This window comes from Sinohyriopsis cumingii, chromosome 1 (genome assembly GCF_028554795.1).
Source record: "Sinohyriopsis cumingii isolate HCF-2022 chromosome 1, ASM2855479v2, whole genome shotgun sequence".
In the NCBI taxonomy this organism is placed as follows: Eukaryota; Metazoa; Mollusca; class Bivalvia; order Unionida; family Unionidae; genus Sinohyriopsis; species Sinohyriopsis cumingii.
The window spans coordinates 104,846,238-104,866,726 of NC_142961.1; the positions used below are offsets into that span (position 1 = coordinate 104,846,238).

Here is a 20,489-nt window from a genome sequence, read left to right on the forward strand (position 1 = left end):
TTATATCCTTGCTGCTTTTCATTTTTAAAATGGGTAAGGTAGTTTAAATACTATACCAAGATTATTGTGCTGTTTTGGAAGATAATTCATTTAAACCTTGAACTATCATTAATGAATAATAATTGGTAGACTTTACATAGAGATTAAATTTACTCATGATCTCTTGTTAAATATTGGAGTGGTCTGAGGTCGTGAACCATATAATTTCCAGTGTGGGTTTGATAATTTGTCTGTAGTTAGTTGTACCATCCATTGTATCTCTAATCCAAACATTTTATAGCTGAGACTTTCCAAGTTCTAATAAATAGACTAATATCTGATTTCATGTACACTATCATGCATTGAATCAGTTTTCCAAAAGAAGCATTTGAGTATGTTTTATTGTATTGCAGTAATTTAACATCCAGTCTACTCTAAGTGTTGCACACTGCCTTATATACAATGAGAAATTACCAGAATTTGTGAGGTCATCAAATCAGTAGTCATCAGGAATTGATCTGTTTGGTTTTTCCACATCCAAAAATTGGTTTACCACAAACAGTGTGATGGGGAGTGCAGATGTCTCGCTAGGATTTCAAAACTAGGAGTCCAGGACTCCCATTTGGTAAAAATAGGAGTCCTACCATCAAAGTTTGCAGTCCCTTCTTTCCTACAGAGTCAACACAGACGTGAATGCATCTATTTTTAGATGGAGAGGTTTTCGTACTGTAATCACTCACTTTAATATAGTTTCATTACAACAGTCCATTGACAGATTGCAACTGTATGGTTTATTTATTTGTCTACATACTTGTAGTAGTTTTAGCTAATGGTTAAATAGTATCTGATTTACTGTTTTGATCTCGTATTTTTGCAAACACGTGTCAAGTCAGAAAACAGCTTAGACCTTAAAGCACGTCTCGCGAATTCCAAAACATAGCATTGTCCCACATGTTTCTGACCTACATTATTTGCATTTTAAAGTTAAATCTTTAATAAAATAATACCAAGGCTTTGCTTTCAATGATTTGTATATTTTTCTGACTATATTTGCCCGATGATTTACGAAACAGACAATCTAATAAACTGGTACAACCCAGACTTAGAGAAGTCCGCCATTATTTCCCGTTAGGCCTACTGGTTCACTTACAGATTCAAACTAATTTTAAGACGAAATAGTGTACAAGAGGCAGTTAATATATATCCAGATCACCGATTCTGATCTTAAAACACATGTTTGTATGTTTTATCATCAATTGATATGCAGGAAATTGATAGTTGCTACCTTACTCGGAAAAGGGTTAAAGATCATTCAGCTATCAAAACATATGCTTGTGAATGGGCAAGAGTTTGTCAACATAATTGATATAAAAACTAGGCTTAGCTACTGCTGTCTTGATGAATACATTTTGCTACAACACTTGAACAGGGCTAAGGCAAGGAGCATTTTTTTAAAAAGTATGGTCAGTCAGTGTACCTCGTGACACATTAACCCCTAGAGCTTTTTGTCATTTTTGCCAGAAAATTGAATAGGAAAAACATTTTGAAAGCTATTTCTGAATAGACTCGAAAACACCAAATGCCCGGTAATCTTTCAGTAACATACTGCCAAGTTGTTTTAGAAACATCGTTTTTCGTTGGCTATTTGACTCGCGCATGAGCAGAAGGTCAAAAGTTGGATTTTTTTAATAAAAAATTGGGTTTTTTTTGTTGCCATAATGTGACTGGGTGGAACATGTTGCTACATGTCTGCGCCATGATGTCCCAGTGCTAGACATCACTATAAACTGCCACCATTATGACTGAAAAATTATTAAAGCTAAGTTAAAAATCCAAATCACTCTCACACACACACAATCTCCCTCAAATGGTGAACACATTTTGTCTGTTTTTGATAAGTTTTAATTAACACGTCAGCCAATCCACCTAACTGACATATGCTGCTATGCAATAGCAATGGGTTATGTATTTTTGCTATTAAAATGTAGTTAGTTGTTTGTTAGTGGGGTAAACTATTTTTAATGATGTAATTCTTGCTTGACATTCTTGACGAATGTCCTCCCCCTCCCTGTCCTGATGTCCTGGCTTGATCACCATCTGTAAGAATAACTTTTGTGCATGGGCATGCAAGTTGCATGAGAGGACCCTGCCCTAATGAAAGTACTTCAATTTATGGGAAGGTGTATTCACATCAAATTAACAAGGTTTTTCTGCACAAAAAAGAGTAAGCTATGCAATATTGATGGGTAAGTATTACGTAATTAACATTAGTTTTACACCTTCCAAAAACTACATGCCAGTTTGAATTATAAATTAATTAGGTGTCCCTAGTGGTCTAAAGTGCTCTCCATTACTGATCACTGCCATCTCACCTCTGTCTGCGTCACTTTGAGTCTTGGATTCAGCCAATGTGGGTATGTGAGAAAGCTTGTCAGTAGCTTCTCGTGGGTCAGTGGTTCTTTCTGGGGTTTTCCCGGGTTCTTCCTCCACCATTAATACTGGCCGCCATGTATAGCCTATCGTGTGCTGAAAAATGGCATTAAACCCCACAACAACAACAAATTAATTGAACATGACTTATCATGTTGTTCTAATCTAAGAAAATAATATTTAGTATAAACAATGAGTTGCGTTAATAAAAAAGATTTATATATTTCATAATGAGATATTAAAATGTATTAGTGGGAGAAGATTTATATAAGCTTGACACCACAATTTCAATTGACTCGTCGTCACCATACAGTTGGGATACAGAATTTGAGCGGCAACCATTAGCAGCATTTGAACCTGTCTGTATGGATTTCCTACATACAATCGTGATGAAGAGTGCACCAAAGTCATGTGAACTTGATCCAATTCCAACATCACTGCTGCTTGAGTGCTTAGATCCAGTATTGCATTCACTAACTGATGTTATTAATACCTCTCTCTCATCCGGGGAATTCCCATAATTTTTCAAAACTGCCATTGTAAAGCCTCTGCTGAAGAAACCAACACTAGACCATAACGATTTAAAGAACTACTGCCCAGTTTCTAATCTCCCATTCATATCAAAAATCTTAGAACAGGTTGTTTTATCCCAGCTTGTATCTCATCTAAATTCAAACAGTCTTTTTAGCATTGTACAATCTGCATATCACCCTTGCCACAGTACTGAAACTACTATTCTAAAAGTAGTTAATGACATTCTCTCTGCGCTGGATAGCGGAAAGATTACAGTCCTCACCCTCCTTGATTTGCATGCAGCATTTGACACAATAGACCATGATATATTACTTCACTGTCTCCAGCATGTATTTGGCATTCATGATACAGCCTTATTATTGTTCAAGTCCTACTTGGTCAACAGGACACAAATTGTATCTGCAAATGGAATACACTCCAGCCCAGTTGATCTTTGTTGTGGTATTCCACAGGGGTCTGTTCTTGGACCTGTTCTCTTCATTCTGTACTCTTAGTTGCTCTCAAGTGTCATAGATCATCATCCAGTGTCTCACCAATTGTACGCTGATGACACCAAAATATACAAATCTAGCCACCCAAATAAAGTTGATGCTACCATCCAAGGTGTAGAGAGGTGCATTTCTGATGTGAAATCATGGATGACATGGAACAAGCTGCAGATGAATGATGATAAAACTGAGGCCATTCTGATCACAACACAAAGACTTTATCATTCACATCCTTTACCTCAAACAATAAATATCAGCAATGCCAACATTAAATTCACACAATCAGTACGAAACCTAGGTGTTACTCTGGACAGTACTCTCACATTGCACCAACATGTCATGAACATATGCAACGCTGCATATCTTGAGCTGAGACGCATAAGCTCAGTTCGCAAATATCTTTCAGTTCATGCCACTAAAACACTTGTGTGTTCATTAGTACTTTCAAGACTGGACTATTGTAACTCAGTTCTGTCTGGTTCATCTCAATATCTGCTCCAGAAACTTCAAAAAGTTCAAAACACAGCTGCTTGGATCATACTTAGAGTACCACGATCAGGGCACACCTCCCCGCTGCTCTGTACCCTACAGTGTCTATCCATTCGATCCAGAATCAATACGCAAAATTTGTTCTCTGTGTTACGTTTCGCTGTCAGACTTTAGTCCAATGTACTATCCGACCTCACCCATGTGTACACGCCAGCAAGATACTTACGCTCCTCTTCTGACAATCGTATACTCATTATTCCCACTATGAAAACAAAGTCGTATGGACAGCGTTCATTTGCATACCAGGGTCCAGCAATGTGGAATGAATTGCCCACTGAACTTAGACACAAAGACACAGTGATCCCATTCAAGAGTACTCTCAAAACTCACTTATTTTGACTGCAAGAACAAACTTAAAGACCTAATAATGTTTCCTACCTGAAATATTCTCAGCATGTTTTTTATTTTTTAATGTTTTTCTAATTTCATGGTGTTTGTTTTTTTAGATAATATTATTATATGTTTTTTATCTTATAGGTGTTATATAATGTTGTAAAGCGCTTAGAGCTTCTAAAGATTATGCACTATACAAAGTCCTCATTATTATTATTGTTATTATTATTATTATCACCACAGTGGCAATATCACTTTTGGAACTACTTTCCTTTCCCATTTGGAAAATATCTGCTATTATGTGTGTTATTCAAGCTTGTGCTTCCATATTTAGGCCTATTTCATTTTTTCTCAGATTCTTTCACCCTTCCTCTTTTTCCATCTGGATCAACAGTATCAAAATATGTTAAAGACTCAAGTGTACATTTGGTACTCGGTGAGGACATGCCATGAAAAAAAAGTAAACTCAAAAGAACAAAAGGTTGGCTTCAACTATGAAGTTTTTAATAAATGGTTTTTCACATGAATGGTTCACATTGTTAGTGACTTGTTTCTGTTTGATAATTAACAATTCTATAATACCTGTTACACTATATAATGAACAGTACAAATTGTATAACAAAACTCTTCGATTAAGTGCAGTTAAATAATTTTAAGTAGTAACATTAGCTCTCATCATAACCTTGGTAAAAAATTTGAGTGCAGCACCAGTTATCAAACTTGACTACAGGCCTGTCAAGGTCTCAATTCATGTTTGAGTGAAGAAATAAATAATCAAAATCTTTTTATTTAAAAAACTCAAATCATTCCAAATTTTTATTTAAATATGATGTGCCCAGAAGTCATTTGTTACTAGTTCCCACCCACCCCCAACAATGCTCACTGTATCAGTCTGTGCATGAACTGTGTTAATGAAAATAAAAGAAAGAAGAGAAGGGTATTGACTGAAAATCATCTTCATCACTTGGCAGTGCAGCTGTAAATTGCTTTGGCAAAGAAGGGACAAAAAATCCATGCAGATCGATTGAGGTGGTTTTGCCTCAAAAGTTTATAATAAAAAGGAAATGCATGCTTTTTGAGTAGATATAAGAGAATGTTTCACCTGTGCACTGGAAATATTTTATGTTTTTACTGCTTCACCACTCATGACAATACAGAGTTTATGCTCGTTAAATATTTCCTTATATTTTGTCCATTGATTACTACATGTGTAGGTAGGTTAGTATCTGGTGATCTTTATACCTCACTTATCAACACAGATATATTCTGCTGGTATTGTAACATTTACATCAAACACAATGAGACTCCATTTTTATGTTTTATTTCCATTTTTAGAAAAGAGTAATTATGCCTCTCATTAGTTACAGCACTAAATCAAAAGTATTACATTTGTGATATTCAGTCAAGATTAACAAAATATGCATAGTTTGATGATTCTTTGATATACCAGTGATAACAAAACTTTCACCAAAATGTGGTAGTTAAAGTTGACACAGTTGCAGGAAGCATATGACGGCATTATTTTACTCAATATACATGTATTTGCGTATACCGTATTTTCCAGCCTACAAGTCGATGCGGAGTATAAGTCGAATTGACCAATTTTATAAATTTTCCATCCTTCGTCCATATATAAGTCGATTCGGAGTATAAGACGAGACCAGGTCAATAACTTGGCTTTGTATTTTATGCTAGTAACTTCCGGTTGCATGAATATTGATGGTATCGTTGTATGATATTCCATATTACCGGTAATCGTGAAATTGCATTACCGATGCTAACATGCTTGTGATTTTACTTCTGAACTGCTATATTTTGTTATCAATTGACACAGCTGAATAAACAGTCCATGCTTGTCTTATTATAATTGAAAGCACATCCATGTTGTAGTTCATTTTATTACCTGTAGTTACGAACGTAACTTATACAAACTTGTCATTTTCTATCGTAAGTTTAAAAGTCACGGACTCCGTTAAATCGATTCATATATATATATATATATATATATATATATATATATATATATATATATATATACTATTTTTTAAGTGTTTGTTCTGTTTGGACTTGGATATAATTAACATTTTATTACTAATCTATTCAATGCTATACCCCACTATTATCTTTATCGGCGAGTTCGAATACAAAGTAATGGGTATGATCTCTTGTCCTTATAACAAATTTTGTATGGACAATGACTTCAATAAAATGTTGACAGATTTTCATTTCCCTAAAAAAAGCCTCATTTCCCTACTGGCAGCCTCGCTGATTTGACCTATTCTGTCGATTCTTGCCCTCAATCTGGTTTCAATTATAGCCAAAGCGCTAAGCATGTTTAATTACCGTGTAAATAACACTGCATAGCCATGTGGTTGTTGTGACAATGTACATCGTAATTAAAACAAGAATGAATTGTTGATTTAGAGGTGTTTATTGATAATGGAATATAGTAGGCTCGTAATAGATGAGGATTATCACAATCGTCAGGTAACTCAAAATACCGTCTTTTTTCTCTTTGCAAAAGCTACAAATAAAAACCGTCCTGAATAAAAGAACGATCTTGTACAAGGACAATTTTTTTCATCTCTCTCTCTCTTTCTCTCTCATACGCACATGCGCAACCACGTGCGCGCTCACAATATATCTGATTTTAGTTTAGTTTAAACCATATTTGTTTTAATTATGATATCCATTGCAACAAGAGCCACGTGGCTGTGCATGCTATGAAAAGATTGATCAAAATATACCGAACTCATTAAAATGTGCCCGTACTATAGCAATGAAAACAATGCCCATGGCTAAATTCATTATTTACATCTAGAGAAGGGAGTGGGCATCATTTCCTGTTGTACTTAATCCCATTGATATTAAAAACAGGTAGCGTAATTGATGCGGATTAATGGTAAAGAACAATGGGGTACCGGCAGCATGGTAACTAGTATCAGTAGCTAAAGCCAATATCAAGGTCTAAACAATTGCGGCAACTGGCTTTGATTGTTGTTGGAAACCAAAAACCAATTTATCAACAACTGGTATAATCAAAGAGAGACACCGAATCGTCAGCTGGTTAAGAAAGAATATAGGTGAAGTGTTGACATTACAATTTGCTTTAAACTGAATTGCGAAACTAAAAATCATGGATCACTGATGATCTATGAGTACTGGTAGTCCATCTATATATCTGATTTTAGTGTAGTTTAAACCTAATTTATTTGAGAAGCTTTGTCAAATACAATTAGAAACATATGATTTGGGGGATTCAGTAGAATGCATGATCTACATTATTTTATAAATAATCATAGAACGCTCGAGTTAATATGGATTACATCCCTTTGTAGGATCAATTGGATCAATCAAAAAAGCTATGCCGGTAATTGCTCACGTGTGTCCAACATTATACTGGAAAATCAAATATTAATGGACCAGTTATTTCATATCTTTTTTTAGGAACAAACAATATGCTTTGAATTAGTACAGTACACTATCGAGTATAGACCGTAAGTGTGCTATGCGGCCTGGTGAAGTTTTTACCGGTACGGTAAATTGTTTTCTTTTATTTTATGTTTGAGAAATAAGAAAAAACACGCAGAATGCAAAATAAATAATGACAAAACTTACAAATATAAACGCAGTCATATTAGTTTATGACAGTTTATTGACATAGTAATTTAACATGAATTTGTACTTCTATGTGACCTGTTTTTGATTATGCCGATTATAGAGCAATGTCAGTAGCATACCGGATACTGTAATCCATATATAAGTCGATGCAATTTCAATGACACAATCCATATATAAGTCGATTCGGAGTATAAGATGAAGACCGAACTTTCAAGTCAAAAAGTATCGACTTATACGCTGGAAAATACGGTAAGTGGAGTCCAACTGCAAGCAAGCAGCATTGACCCTAATGTTATGTCGTATAATGCATTGGCAGATCATTGTCTGTATTATGTCTGCTAATAACAACCAACGAACTGCATAGAAGCATACCTGCTGCTGCATAATGCACTGGCAGATCTTGGGCTGTGCAGTTTGCAGTTGGACTTTGACTTCTAAGCAGGTACAGATGATAATTTGTTACTGGCTTGTTCTGAAATAATGGTGTGCATAGAAATAGGTCTAAGTAAGTATGGAGAGCATCTGTGCATTTTGCACCTATTCACTACCACTCATATACTATCATATGTCACTGATAACTGTCACCACTCTCCATGTAACATTAACTTTGAAGCAGTAATTAGAGATTATGGATCAGAATAGCCCATTTCCACACACACACATGTATTGCATCCATGTTGCTAGGTGTGATAAAACAGGTCCATTATATGAAGATATATCCCATATCACTGCTAGTAGATTGATAGTTTTGTGTAGTTTGATCTTCCATAAAGTACATGTAACCTTGCCTGTTTTTGGTTTAAACTATACCAGTTAATGTAACACTAATTCCTTTGCAGCTTTGACTGTGTGACGGTTTTATCTAAGTTTGTTGGCATTTTTGGCTGAAGAGTTATGGCTCCTTTTTGGAGAGGATGAGTTGTAGGATAGCGTGATTGATGTTCATATGTATATATGGGGAAATAACCTGTATTTCTAATACACAATATTGTTTACAGTTACAGTGTATCAAATGTTTTGATTTTTATTGCAAATATATAACCTTACTCCCTTGAGTGCATACACTGAGAGGTATGTCATGCATGTCTTGTCTCATGAAAACTGACATTTTTGTGAAAAACAAAGTATTGAGACATGTACACTTTATATCCACCTTCGTTAATTTTTTACAGTTATCACTTGAAATTTAAAGCTAGATATTTGGTACATTGTAGTTGATGAAGCACCCTATGTTTTCATTTACAGTGTCATTTTTACATGCTTGGTAATAGTTAAACCTTTATGTTTGTATCTTGACCGCTCTGGCGGCCGAAGTGGTTAGAGCATCTGCCTTGGATGCAGGAAGTCCTGTGTTTAAGCCCCGGCTAGTCATATCAAAGACTTATAAAAATATACTTACAGCTGCCTCTCTTCACACTCCGCATTAAGAGGTTAGTGTTAGGACTCGTCAGGCTTATGTGACTGGGTGGGACATGCTGCGGCATGATGCCCCAGTTTTAGACATCACTATAAACTGCCACACTGCAGACATTGTAGCAATATGACTGAAAGTTGTTAAAGCTACATTACAGATCCAGATGACACACACACACACTTGTATATCACGAAGTTGAACAGTTACTTCTCTAGCATTTTGTTGGCACTTGGGTTGTTGTGAATATTGTAGGAGAATGCGGTATGAACAGAAGGCTTTTATTTCTGTTTTATTTTCCTTGTAAGATTTTATTGCAAAAAAAAACCAATAAAGTTTAATTGGTTATATTTGATAATGGGAATTATCATCAGAAATTTGGTCATTTAACTTTTATGACTTGTCTTTGATTATCTTAATTAATTGACATGTCACTAAATTTGACACTTCTGTATCAAACATGACGGGTAGATTACTTTGTATGGTTTGTATTTCTAGTTTCTACATCATTACCACCACATTTGTTCTCTAAGTTGTTCAATGTAATTGTCTCTACCTTTTGAAAGTATGTAATATTATCTCTTTCTAATTATTTTTGTTCTAATCCTTATTTCTTATTTTCTTGAAACAGTAAATATGATGGGTTTTGACTTGATACAGAAGTGGAGATAGATGGAAACTTGGACAGCGTATGACTGACATGTCACATAGGCAAACCAGGGATAAGAAGAAAGGTACTTTGTATTTACATTATATATTAGAATTTATTTTCCATTGATCAGAATTCCAATGCTGAAATATATGTTCCACAGAGTTTTAATTAAAAATTTCAGCCTTTGGTTTTAGTAGCATATTTTTGACATGTTGTAAATGTATTAAAAAAATCAGTTTCTGGCACTACTGCCACTGAGTTTTGTAATTAACAAATCATGATGAAAATGCCCCTAAAATGAGGTAATTACAGTAGCTGTGTTTACGGAGCCAGTGTTGTCCCTAGCCTGTTCTAGAGTGTGTTGCCTGTTCTAGAGTGTGTTGCACCCTGTCCTCCAAAGTTGGTATCATGCTGTCTTTCAGATGGATCATGGTCTCATTTTAAGACATGCATTTTAAGCCTCAATTTGTTCCAGTATTACCCTATTTTTAGTTTTTACTGGTATTGACCAGACAAGCTGTTTAGACGGCCTTGCCTGTCCGTTCATTAGTACAAGTTAACTATCAATATTCCTCCTAAGTATCATGGAACTTGACACATTCATTCAACTCAGTACTCATTGGTCCGATATAATTTTGACATTTGGTTTGGCCATCTTTAAAATGTATTTATTTTCACTCCTAAACAGATGGTCATATCAGCTTGGATTTCGCTAAAAGATTTTTTCTAATGTCTTGTTAGTCCAAAAAGAAAACAGTGTGTCAATATGACACCCAGTGTAGTCATCACAGGAGCCATCTTGAAAATATTACCACTACGCCTCTGGAATGGAGTTTTGACCATAAGATTTCATGTAATGTTGAGATGGTCAAAAATGAAAATGGTGCTGATCTGACGTCCTGTATGGCTGCCATCCTGAAAATGTTATCATTACTGGTTGGATTGTCACTTTGACTTTGGGTTTCAGCATTAGACTTCTTATGATTCCTAGTTTGTCATAAATGATAATGGAGTTGATTTGATATAGTACATCCAAATTTATCCTGGCTATACATGTTCAGAGATTTCCTAGGAAACCTTGGACAAATTTTCCTAGGAAGAACCTGTGAGTATTAGTTGCTGACTTTCTGAGGTAATAGTCCAAGGACAAAATTTGTTTATACCAATGTCCAAGGTTTTTATTCTCAATATTCTGAGGATTCCTATGAATCCTTGGACATGTCCATGGTTTACAGGCATTCTGAGAATTCTTCGGACACCTCTCTGGCATAAAACATCAAACCAAGACTTGAAGCAAATATTACAAAGTATAAGAATACGTTTTATGTTTAATTTGTTCAACATGTACAGATACAAATTTTAAAAAGGTCCAAATATCAAGAATATAAGGTTCCTTTAGTGCCAATTTGTCCATTTAATTTTGAAAATCAATCCATTTATATCCTGGTTTCTTGATGGTTTTAGAACTTATTGATTTTCTTGGTTGTCATCGCCTCTTTGATGTCATTTCTTTTGTAATAATAATAATAATAATAATGAGGACTTTGTATAGCGCCTAATCTTTAGAAGCTCTAAGCGCTTTACAACTTTAGACAACACCTATAAGATAAGAAACATAATAATACTATTACGAAAACAAACATCATGAACTTAGAAAAACATTAAAAAAATAAAATAAAAAACATGCTGAGAATATTTGAGGTAGGAAACATTATTAGGTCTTTAAGTTTGTTCTTGCTGTCGAAATAAGTGAGTTTTGAGAGCCTTCTTGAATGTGATCACTGTGTCTTTGTGTCTAAGTTCAGTGGGCAATTCATTCCACATTGCTGGGCCCTGGTATGCAAAAGAACGCTGTCCATATGACTTTGTTTTCATGCTTGGAATAATGAGTATACGATTGTCAGAAGAGGAGCGTAAGTATCTTGCTGGTGTGTACTCATGGGTGAGGTCAGATAGGTATGTTGGACTAGAGTCCAACAGTGAAATGTAGTACAGAGAACAAATTTTGTGTTTGATTCTGGATCGAATGGATAGCCAGTGTAGGGGTGTAGGGTACAGAGCAGTGATGAGGTGTGCTCTGATCGTAGTACTCTAAGTATGATCCAAGCAGCTGTGTTTTGAACTTTTTGAAGTTTCTGGAGTAGATATTGAGATTAGTCCTGCACATAAAAAATATTGGTTGAAAATGTAAAATGTAAAATGTGATGAATTAATACAACAGATAGTGCACATATAACATAACTGTTATTGGCAGCCTTAAATTTATAAACCATGTTTAGAATCCTTTAGTTCTGAAAACATGGTATTAAACCATTAAAATCTATATTTCTACAACGGACAGAATTTGGGGTGGTCCATCATTCTAAATGGTTGATAACAAATAGTCAAGATTATATTCTGTTCCAGGCTTAGTGGTTTGCAAGTTCGAAGCAGTGTATTCAGTCAGTAAAATTATAAGATCCTGATGCACCCCATTAAAGATATTACTAAAATTATTCAGAATTACTATCTTATTTTATTTCATTATAATTTATACTGTAATCAGTTCATAAAGATATGACAATGCTTGTTATAAAGTTTTTAGTAAGTTTGATATTGCTGAATCTTTATCTTACCTTGGACTTTTTTTGGTGTTACCATCTTAGTCTGATTTGGTGTTACCATCTTAGTCTGATTTGGTGTTACCATCTTAGTCTGATTTGGTGTTGCCATCTTGGTAGTCTATTTTGTTGCTATTGTCTTAGCCATTTTTCATGGTTTTAGTGGTTGTGGATTTGCATCTTTACTTGTTTCAACATTAAATGTTTTAAAAAATGCAAACTTTTCAAATAATATGCAATACATTCCATGCCATTTACTAGTGATGGGAATTGATTAGTTGGAAGAAAATAAACATATACCCATGTTTATTGCTGAAAAAAATGTGGTTAGGCATGTTGGTCTTTAAAAATAAAAATCATAATCATTTTAATTATGTAACCTGACATTCTTCATAAAATTAAGAGATCACTGATGCTTGCAGTTTTGCAAATTCATAGGCAACAGGTAAAATAAAGCATGAGATTGGTATCATGGAGGCCATATTTCCTTTTCAATTAGACAAAGAAAAGACATCCAGTTTAAGTACTAATTAGTTAGTATCATCAACATATGACACGCATGAGCATTAATCATTTTAATATGGTGCACAGATTTACCCCCAAAATGAAGGGCATATATTATCAGGGTTTGCAAGGTCTGTAAAGTTGTTTAACAGTGGCCAAAATGTGATGTCATGAATCACTACCTGGTATCTAGAAGTAGAATGCTGCTGTGATTTCAGACATACACATGCTAATATGGCAGGCCAGAACAATTATTTAAATGAAAATACTGTACTTAAAGAAAATGGATAAAGTAATTTAGCTTTTCATCAGTATACCGAAGTAGTAATTAATCTGATTGATTGCTTTGTAGATTTTCCTGCTGCCCAACAACCTTTATGCATGGATGTTCTGTTCTGTTCTTACATGTCTTTAACACTATTCATAAACCTATTCTTATTATGTACACAGTTATTTTAAGATACATTTTTGAGTCATTAAATATGTCAGATTTCATTGTTCTTTCAACAGTTTTAAAATATGAATGTATTTATTTGTGTATTAAAAAAGACTATCTACCTACCCTTCTTTTAAAACCAATGTAATAGGAATTACATATGGGGTGGGGTGGGGTGGTCTCATAAACATATAAACAGGAGGAATTTAAATCCTAGATTTGTTAGTTGTTTTGGTAATGACAAACATTATTCATTTTAAGAAGCTGTAAAAATACTTTCTGATTAATATATAGAAGTCTATAAGTGCACAATTAAAACAGACCAAGTCCTAGTCTACATTTCCGAGCTATGTCCAAGCTAAAATAAATAAACTAAGTTGCTAAACAAATTTTTACTTAAGTTCTTATTTTCTATGTTTTTCTGACGTAAAAATAAACTAAGTTCTCATGTCCAAGGTATTTCCTGGGGGTTTTTTTATGTACAGGGTAATGTCCGAGGTTTTCTTATAAAACCTTGAACAAAATGTCAGTACTGTCCTAGGTTTTCCTAGGACAACCATTAAAAAAACCTCAGATGTCCAAGGTTTTAGGTCCAAATTCCAAGTATAACTTCGGAAAAATGAACAGCCGGGGCTCCTCCTAAATAGAAAGTCATATTGACATGGGTTTTCACCAGACAACTTCTTGATGTGTCTAGCTGGTCCTGAATGAAAATGATGCAGATGTATGATCCAATAAAGCTGTTACAGTTGCCACCTTGAAAATCTTTTTATGGCTATACCCCCTAAATGGATGGTCATCATAAACCACCCCTTTGTTAGCCAAGGCTCCGATATGATAACCTATCTACACCTTGGCAGAGGGATCAGTCATTTCAGTGTTTCGGGTCTGTGAATTTCATTGAATGCAGCAGCAAACCACTGTGTCCACTCAAAATCAAGTTATTCAAATTTGAGCACTTCCTACATGATAGAGACCAGAAGAGCACAGAACTGGAGTGGTCCATTCTCTTGTACAAAGTCATGGTTTTGATGCTAAACTTAAAAAGTATCCTTTTGAAGTCAGTTGCCTCCATCATTTTCGGCCAATGTACAATGCACTGCCAATGTAAGTTGACAATACATACTAAGGAAGGCAACTCATAAAATCCAATAAATGTTGCTAGGTCAAAGCACTTAAATATCTGATTAATAGATGGGTTAACATATTGAACCTTGACTAGCAAAGATGAATGGCACATGGTTTTCACCACACAAAAAAGCTAATTATGTTGGTTCTAGGTGAAAATGATGACTATCATGTATTCAGTATGGCTACTATGACAGACATATTGGAAATCATTTTCACTAACCCTCCTGGATAGATGGTCACCGTAAGATTTAGTATGATGTCTAGTTGGTATTAAATGAAAATGTTGCCAATGTAATATCCAGTATGGAAACCATCTTGAAAATCTTGTCACTCAGTTTTGTCAGAGATGATTTCAACACTCATCAGTTAAAAAGAAGAAACAATCTTATCTTGGATTTCTGAAAATTTCAGCCAGCAGAATGATTCTTATTTACTGTTGTTTTGATATCCATAGTGCATTGATGAATCACAATATTTGCTATGGCAATAGTGTGCCATAATACAGATTTAAACTGTCAATATCAGATGATGGTAACAGAAACAAAACTTATTATTAACTGTTGAAAATTAAACATTTTTTGTCATCTTTCTGTTCGTAAAAAATAAAATAAAAACAAAAAGGCCACTTACAACATGTGTACAAACTGTCTCTCAGTATCAATTATAATTACCAAATTAACTGCATACACACTCTTTTTAAATCCATAGATCTTTAGTTTGTTATGAGATAGCATTTTGGGTATTTTTCAGTTGTGGCCTCTGACTGTTTTGATATGTTCTGGTAAATATTGTTTCCACCTGGGTATTGTTTGTATTTGTTAATACCCTATACTATTGATTGATTTTTAATCTTCCTCCCCAAAAAGTACATACCAAATTCTTAAATGCCCCCTCCCTCCTTTGAATATAAGCAAGTGCCTACATTTAACTTAGATATGTCCTGTAAAGGAAGTCAATTATGAAAGTGCAGTATAAATCATTGAACTGTTCATTGTTATACACAAGATATCTTAATATATACAAATTCAAAACATGACCTTGCATGTGCCAACTTGGCCCATTCCAAATTCTGCTCAATACATATATATTTTGGTTGGGAAGTGACATCAGGACGTTATATTTAGTTCACAGATACAGTGATTTTTGTCTTGAGTGGACCACATAATCAACAACTAAGAACTGTAACATATGTGAACCTGAAAATGCACTCACAGAGAACACAATTCTTCAGTTGTTTTTGGTCTTGGAGATAACCTCCACACTGAGATGTATTTCCAGGTACCAAGTATGTCTTTTGGAAGAGTACAATAGTATATAATTAAATCATTTTAATGTGTCTGATCAGTGTTTAGTAAGCATTTTTTTTTTTTATAAAAAAAAGCAGAAAGAGAGGGAAAACGTTTTGCTTTTGTTCATTTTGGGAATTTACTGTGGCCTACAGTGGATTGATACAAGATGTCTTTGTTTGCAATGATGGGCTCACTTGTATATTTTTCATATTATTTGTGCATTACTGTTGTGATACATACTGCAGTATTATATCCCAGCTTTACTACTTTTCATGTGCCATGCAAGTAATCATCTTAAAATCACTAGTGGAGTGCACTGCTGTGCCCTCAGATGAGATTAGTGTGCTTAAGATGCCCTGACAGGCAACCAGTACCCTGCTGTGACTGCTAGTCTGGGAACAACATTTAGGGCTAGCCATATGGTCCACACTGGATTGGAAATTTAGTGAGAAGTTATTCTCTCACCTGCCAAAAAGGACCAAATAGGGTTGATCAAATCTATTTCAATAGCTATAGGTCAGTGAATATCAAAAATGTACAAAACATGGGAGCCAGTGAAATTGCCAATTGAGTCCTTTTATTATTCTAGTAGCCCCTCACTTGCTGAGCACACCTAAATATATCACAGCCCCGTTGATAACATGAGAATGGACATGCACCCTTCATAGGTCCATGGACTGTAATGAACATGGACCATTCCCGCTCCTCCATTTCTATTGAATAAAAAAAAAAAAGGTTGATGAATTTCAACACTGTGTTAATGTGTCATTCAGTATAAACGTCAGTTTGTTTTTTACCTATTTTGTCTATAGATTTTTCCTTTTAAATATGTTCCACGATCACATTAATGTTGATGATATTACCCTGCTGCCTTCCAAATCCAGCTCTAATAAAATTATGAAAATTTCTTTGTTGTCAAACGTAGACAAGGGCAATAACTCTTGCATATTACCACCCCTTGTTGCCACCAGGATTTGCTAGTTTTTTACCTTCAATTTCATATAATAACACATATGAGATACCTCCCATCAATTCAAGCCAAATTTGTGTTAACTTTGAACCATCCATACAGGAGTTTGGATTTATTTGGATTAATATTCATTACCTAAACATAGGTAAATATTTTTGTTTTAATTTGTTTAATATTTTATGAAATTTTTTCACTTTCTTGGACTTGGTAATTTTTAGACCACATAATACATCACACTGTTGTTAACTGCTCCGGTGGTCTAGTGGGTAGAGTATCCACCTCAGATGCGGGAGGTTGCAGGTTTGAACCCTGGCCGAGTCATACCAAAGACTTATAAAAATGGTGCTAACAGCTGCCTCACTTGGCACTCAGCATTAAGAGGTTAGTATTAGGACTGGTTAGCCTGGTGTCAGGATAATGTAACTGGGTGGGGCATGATGCCACACTGCAGACATCATAGCAATATCACTGAAAAATTGTTAAAGCTGTGTTAAAAATCCAAATAAAAAAACACGCACTATTGTTGTTACATGTTGTTATGCTTGGTTTTGCACACACTACCTATAGCTTGCTGACCCTGTTATTAATGGATTTTGTTTTAGCAACTTGTGAACATGCTGCGTCATTAATTTTATACATTTTTTTTTTGCCTTTATCTTGTCGTTTTAATGAAAGTTGTTGATCAAATGGAATTTCAAGGCTGAGGAAGACACAAGTCATGCCTTGCATGTACAAAATGTACTTCATCATTAACATGCAGTGTGTATGCATTATGATTCAAGAATGTTTATGGTTTTGCAAAAGTAAATTAAGGCAAAGAAAGAGGGTGACAGTAACACAAAAGTTTAAAAATTTTACTAGTAATTATGATATCATGGGAAGTGAATCCGCATTTTTAGGCAGGCGAGGTAGTACAAGTCACTCACTTGTAAAAATATGCCCTTCAGTAGAATCCATTAGATCATCTAGAAAAAGCTAAGCCCTTCAGTAGAATCCATTAGATCATCTAGAAAAAGCTAAGCCCTTCAGTAGAATCCATTAGATCATCTAGAAAAAGCTAAGCCCTTCAGTAGAATCCATTAGATCATCTAGAAAAAGTTAAGCCCTTCAGTAGAATCCATTAGATCATCTAGAAAAAGCTAAGCCCTACTTAATAGGTTTTGTGTACAGACCCCCATCATCACATACTGATTGGTGTGAATATTTTGATCTTCAAGTAGATAAAATTTCAAATGAAGAGAAAGAATTTTTCATTCTAAGCGATATAGAGACCATTTCAGTGATCAAATAAAAGTGAATTGGATGGATTTTATTGCTTCGTTAGGTATGGAACAACTAGTAAATGAACCCACCAGAGTAACTTGTACCTCTAAAACATTTATTGATCTTATTTATACCAATAAATAAGAAAATGTTTCGGAAGTAATGGTTCCAAAGATTGGTATAAGTGACTACTTTGTAATTTTTCTAACATGCAAAATCGATGGCAAATAAAAAATATAATATCCATAAGTCCATTACTTATTTATCTTTTCAAAACTGTTAAATTCCTGCAAGATCTTAAACAGGTTCCATGGCATACAGTCCAAATTGTTGAAGATATTGATGATGTTTTAGATACTTGGAGAGATCTTTTCATCAGTATAGTGAACAAATATGCCTCTTTAAAAACACACAGGATAAAGAAAAACCACCAACCAGGCTGGATCTTCCCAGAAATTTTAGAACCAATAAAGCAAAGAGTCCAACTCATATCAGTAGAAAATAAAGTTGAATATACAGTTTGGAGGTATAAAGATAATAAAATGATACATCAGGCCAAACAAGAGCACTACAAAAAAGTGCTGGATGAAAACCAAAACAACCAGAAAGCTATCTGAAAAGTGTTTACAGAGTTTGGTGCAAGGAAATGTAAGAGTAAAACTGAAATTTTATCTCTCAACCATGAGGTCATTTATACCGATAATCCAACTTACATCTCAAATATTTTTAATGACTTTTTCATTAAAATTGCTGAAAAACTTAAAGCATCCAGAACTTGTCTGATCATCAACATTTTTTTGCTAAAAGACTACCAGGCAATATAAAGTTTGAAATTACTGAAATTAGTCCAGAATTTGTGTTGAAATATATTTTTAAAAATGGATGATTGTAAAACTACATGACTTGATATGATTGGACCAAGGTGAATAAAGGTAGCTGCATCTGCAATTGTAGAGAGTATAGCTTTCATTTGCAATGAAAGTATTAGATCTAACAAATTTCCACAAACATGGAAAATGCCAAGGTTACACCATTGCATAAAATGGGAACAAAAGATGATTTAAATAACTACAGACCTGTCTCTATCCTTCCTTGTCTCTCCAGATTACTAGAAAAACATGTACATGAGTCTTTTCTCAACTATTTGAACACTTATGATCTTATTCATGATAATCAGTCTGGCTTTCGCCAGAATTACTCCTGTGAAACTACACTTGTGTCTTTGATTGATAAATGGCTGAAAGCATTAAATAAAGGAGAAATGGTAATCACTATTTTGGTTGATTTTCGTAAAGCTTTTAATCTTGTAGAACATGAAATTTTGCTTGAAAAACTAAAAATCTCTCGATGCAGTGAAAACTCCCGTAACTGTTTTCTTAACACATTAACCCCTGGATGTTTTTGTTGTTTTCGCCAGAAATTCGAGTAGGAAGCACATTTTAAAAGCTTTTTCTGAATACATCCTATTACATAGCTTCCAGGTGATTTTCCAAAAACCTAATGCCTAGTTTTATTAGAAACATCGTTTTTCATTGACTATTTGGCTCGCGCATGAGCTTAATGGACCCATTATTTTTGTATCGAGGCCACACTTTATTCCAGATGCCCATCTTATCCTACTTTTTGCAAAGGTTCATCTGTCTGTTTGCAGTTCATACTGGTCTGCCTTAGATTTGAGACCAGAAAATCTAAAATCCAGACACAATATCAGATTCTGACCACAGGCAAATTTTGGGTGGAAAAAAATCAGGTCCAGAAATGAGGTTTTTCTCTCAATATTTTATAGAACTTCCAGATTATTTGGTATCACTGTAGAGCTACATCTGTTACCCTTCTATAATACTACCCACTTTAGTGTATCATACATGACATTGACGCTACAGAGCTCGGCAGTAGGCTACTACCTCCTGCAACGTAAACTCGTCAGGAGTTAAAAACTTAATGAGTTAACCGATAAAGTGCAAAAGGTATCTTTAAATGGTCAACTTTCTGAAAGTAAAAATATTAATAGTGGAGTACTACATGGCTCTATCCATGGACCTCTGTTATTCATTCGATTTATCAACGACTTACCTCTTAAGATTGGAACTTTAGTTTCTTCCACTGACCTATATGCAGATACTACACTCTCTGAGATGGGTAAAATCAAAACGGTACTTGAAAATAACTTACAACCCCGGCTGAGTCATACTAAAAACATCTAAAAATGGTACTAACAGCTGCCTTGCTAGGCGCTCAGCATTAAGAGGTTAGTGTTAGGACTGGTCGGTCTGGTGTCAGGAGAATGTGACGGGGGGGT

The 20,489-nt window shown here is 34.7% G+C and overlaps 1 protein-coding gene across 1 annotated transcript in view; it reads left to right on the forward strand.

Moving 5' to 3' along the window:
• LOC149807492 (uncharacterized) overlaps positions 1–20,489 on the forward strand; it is an 80,408-nt gene that overhangs the window by 3,579 nt on the left and 56,340 nt on the right. Inside the window, exon 2 of the mRNA XM_089967161.1 lies at positions 9,977–10,079. Coding sequence (XP_089823287.1) covers positions 10,037–10,079 — 43 coding nt within the window. The 5' untranslated portion in view covers positions 9,977–10,036. The remainder of the gene's footprint in view (positions 1–9,976; positions 10,080–20,489) is intronic.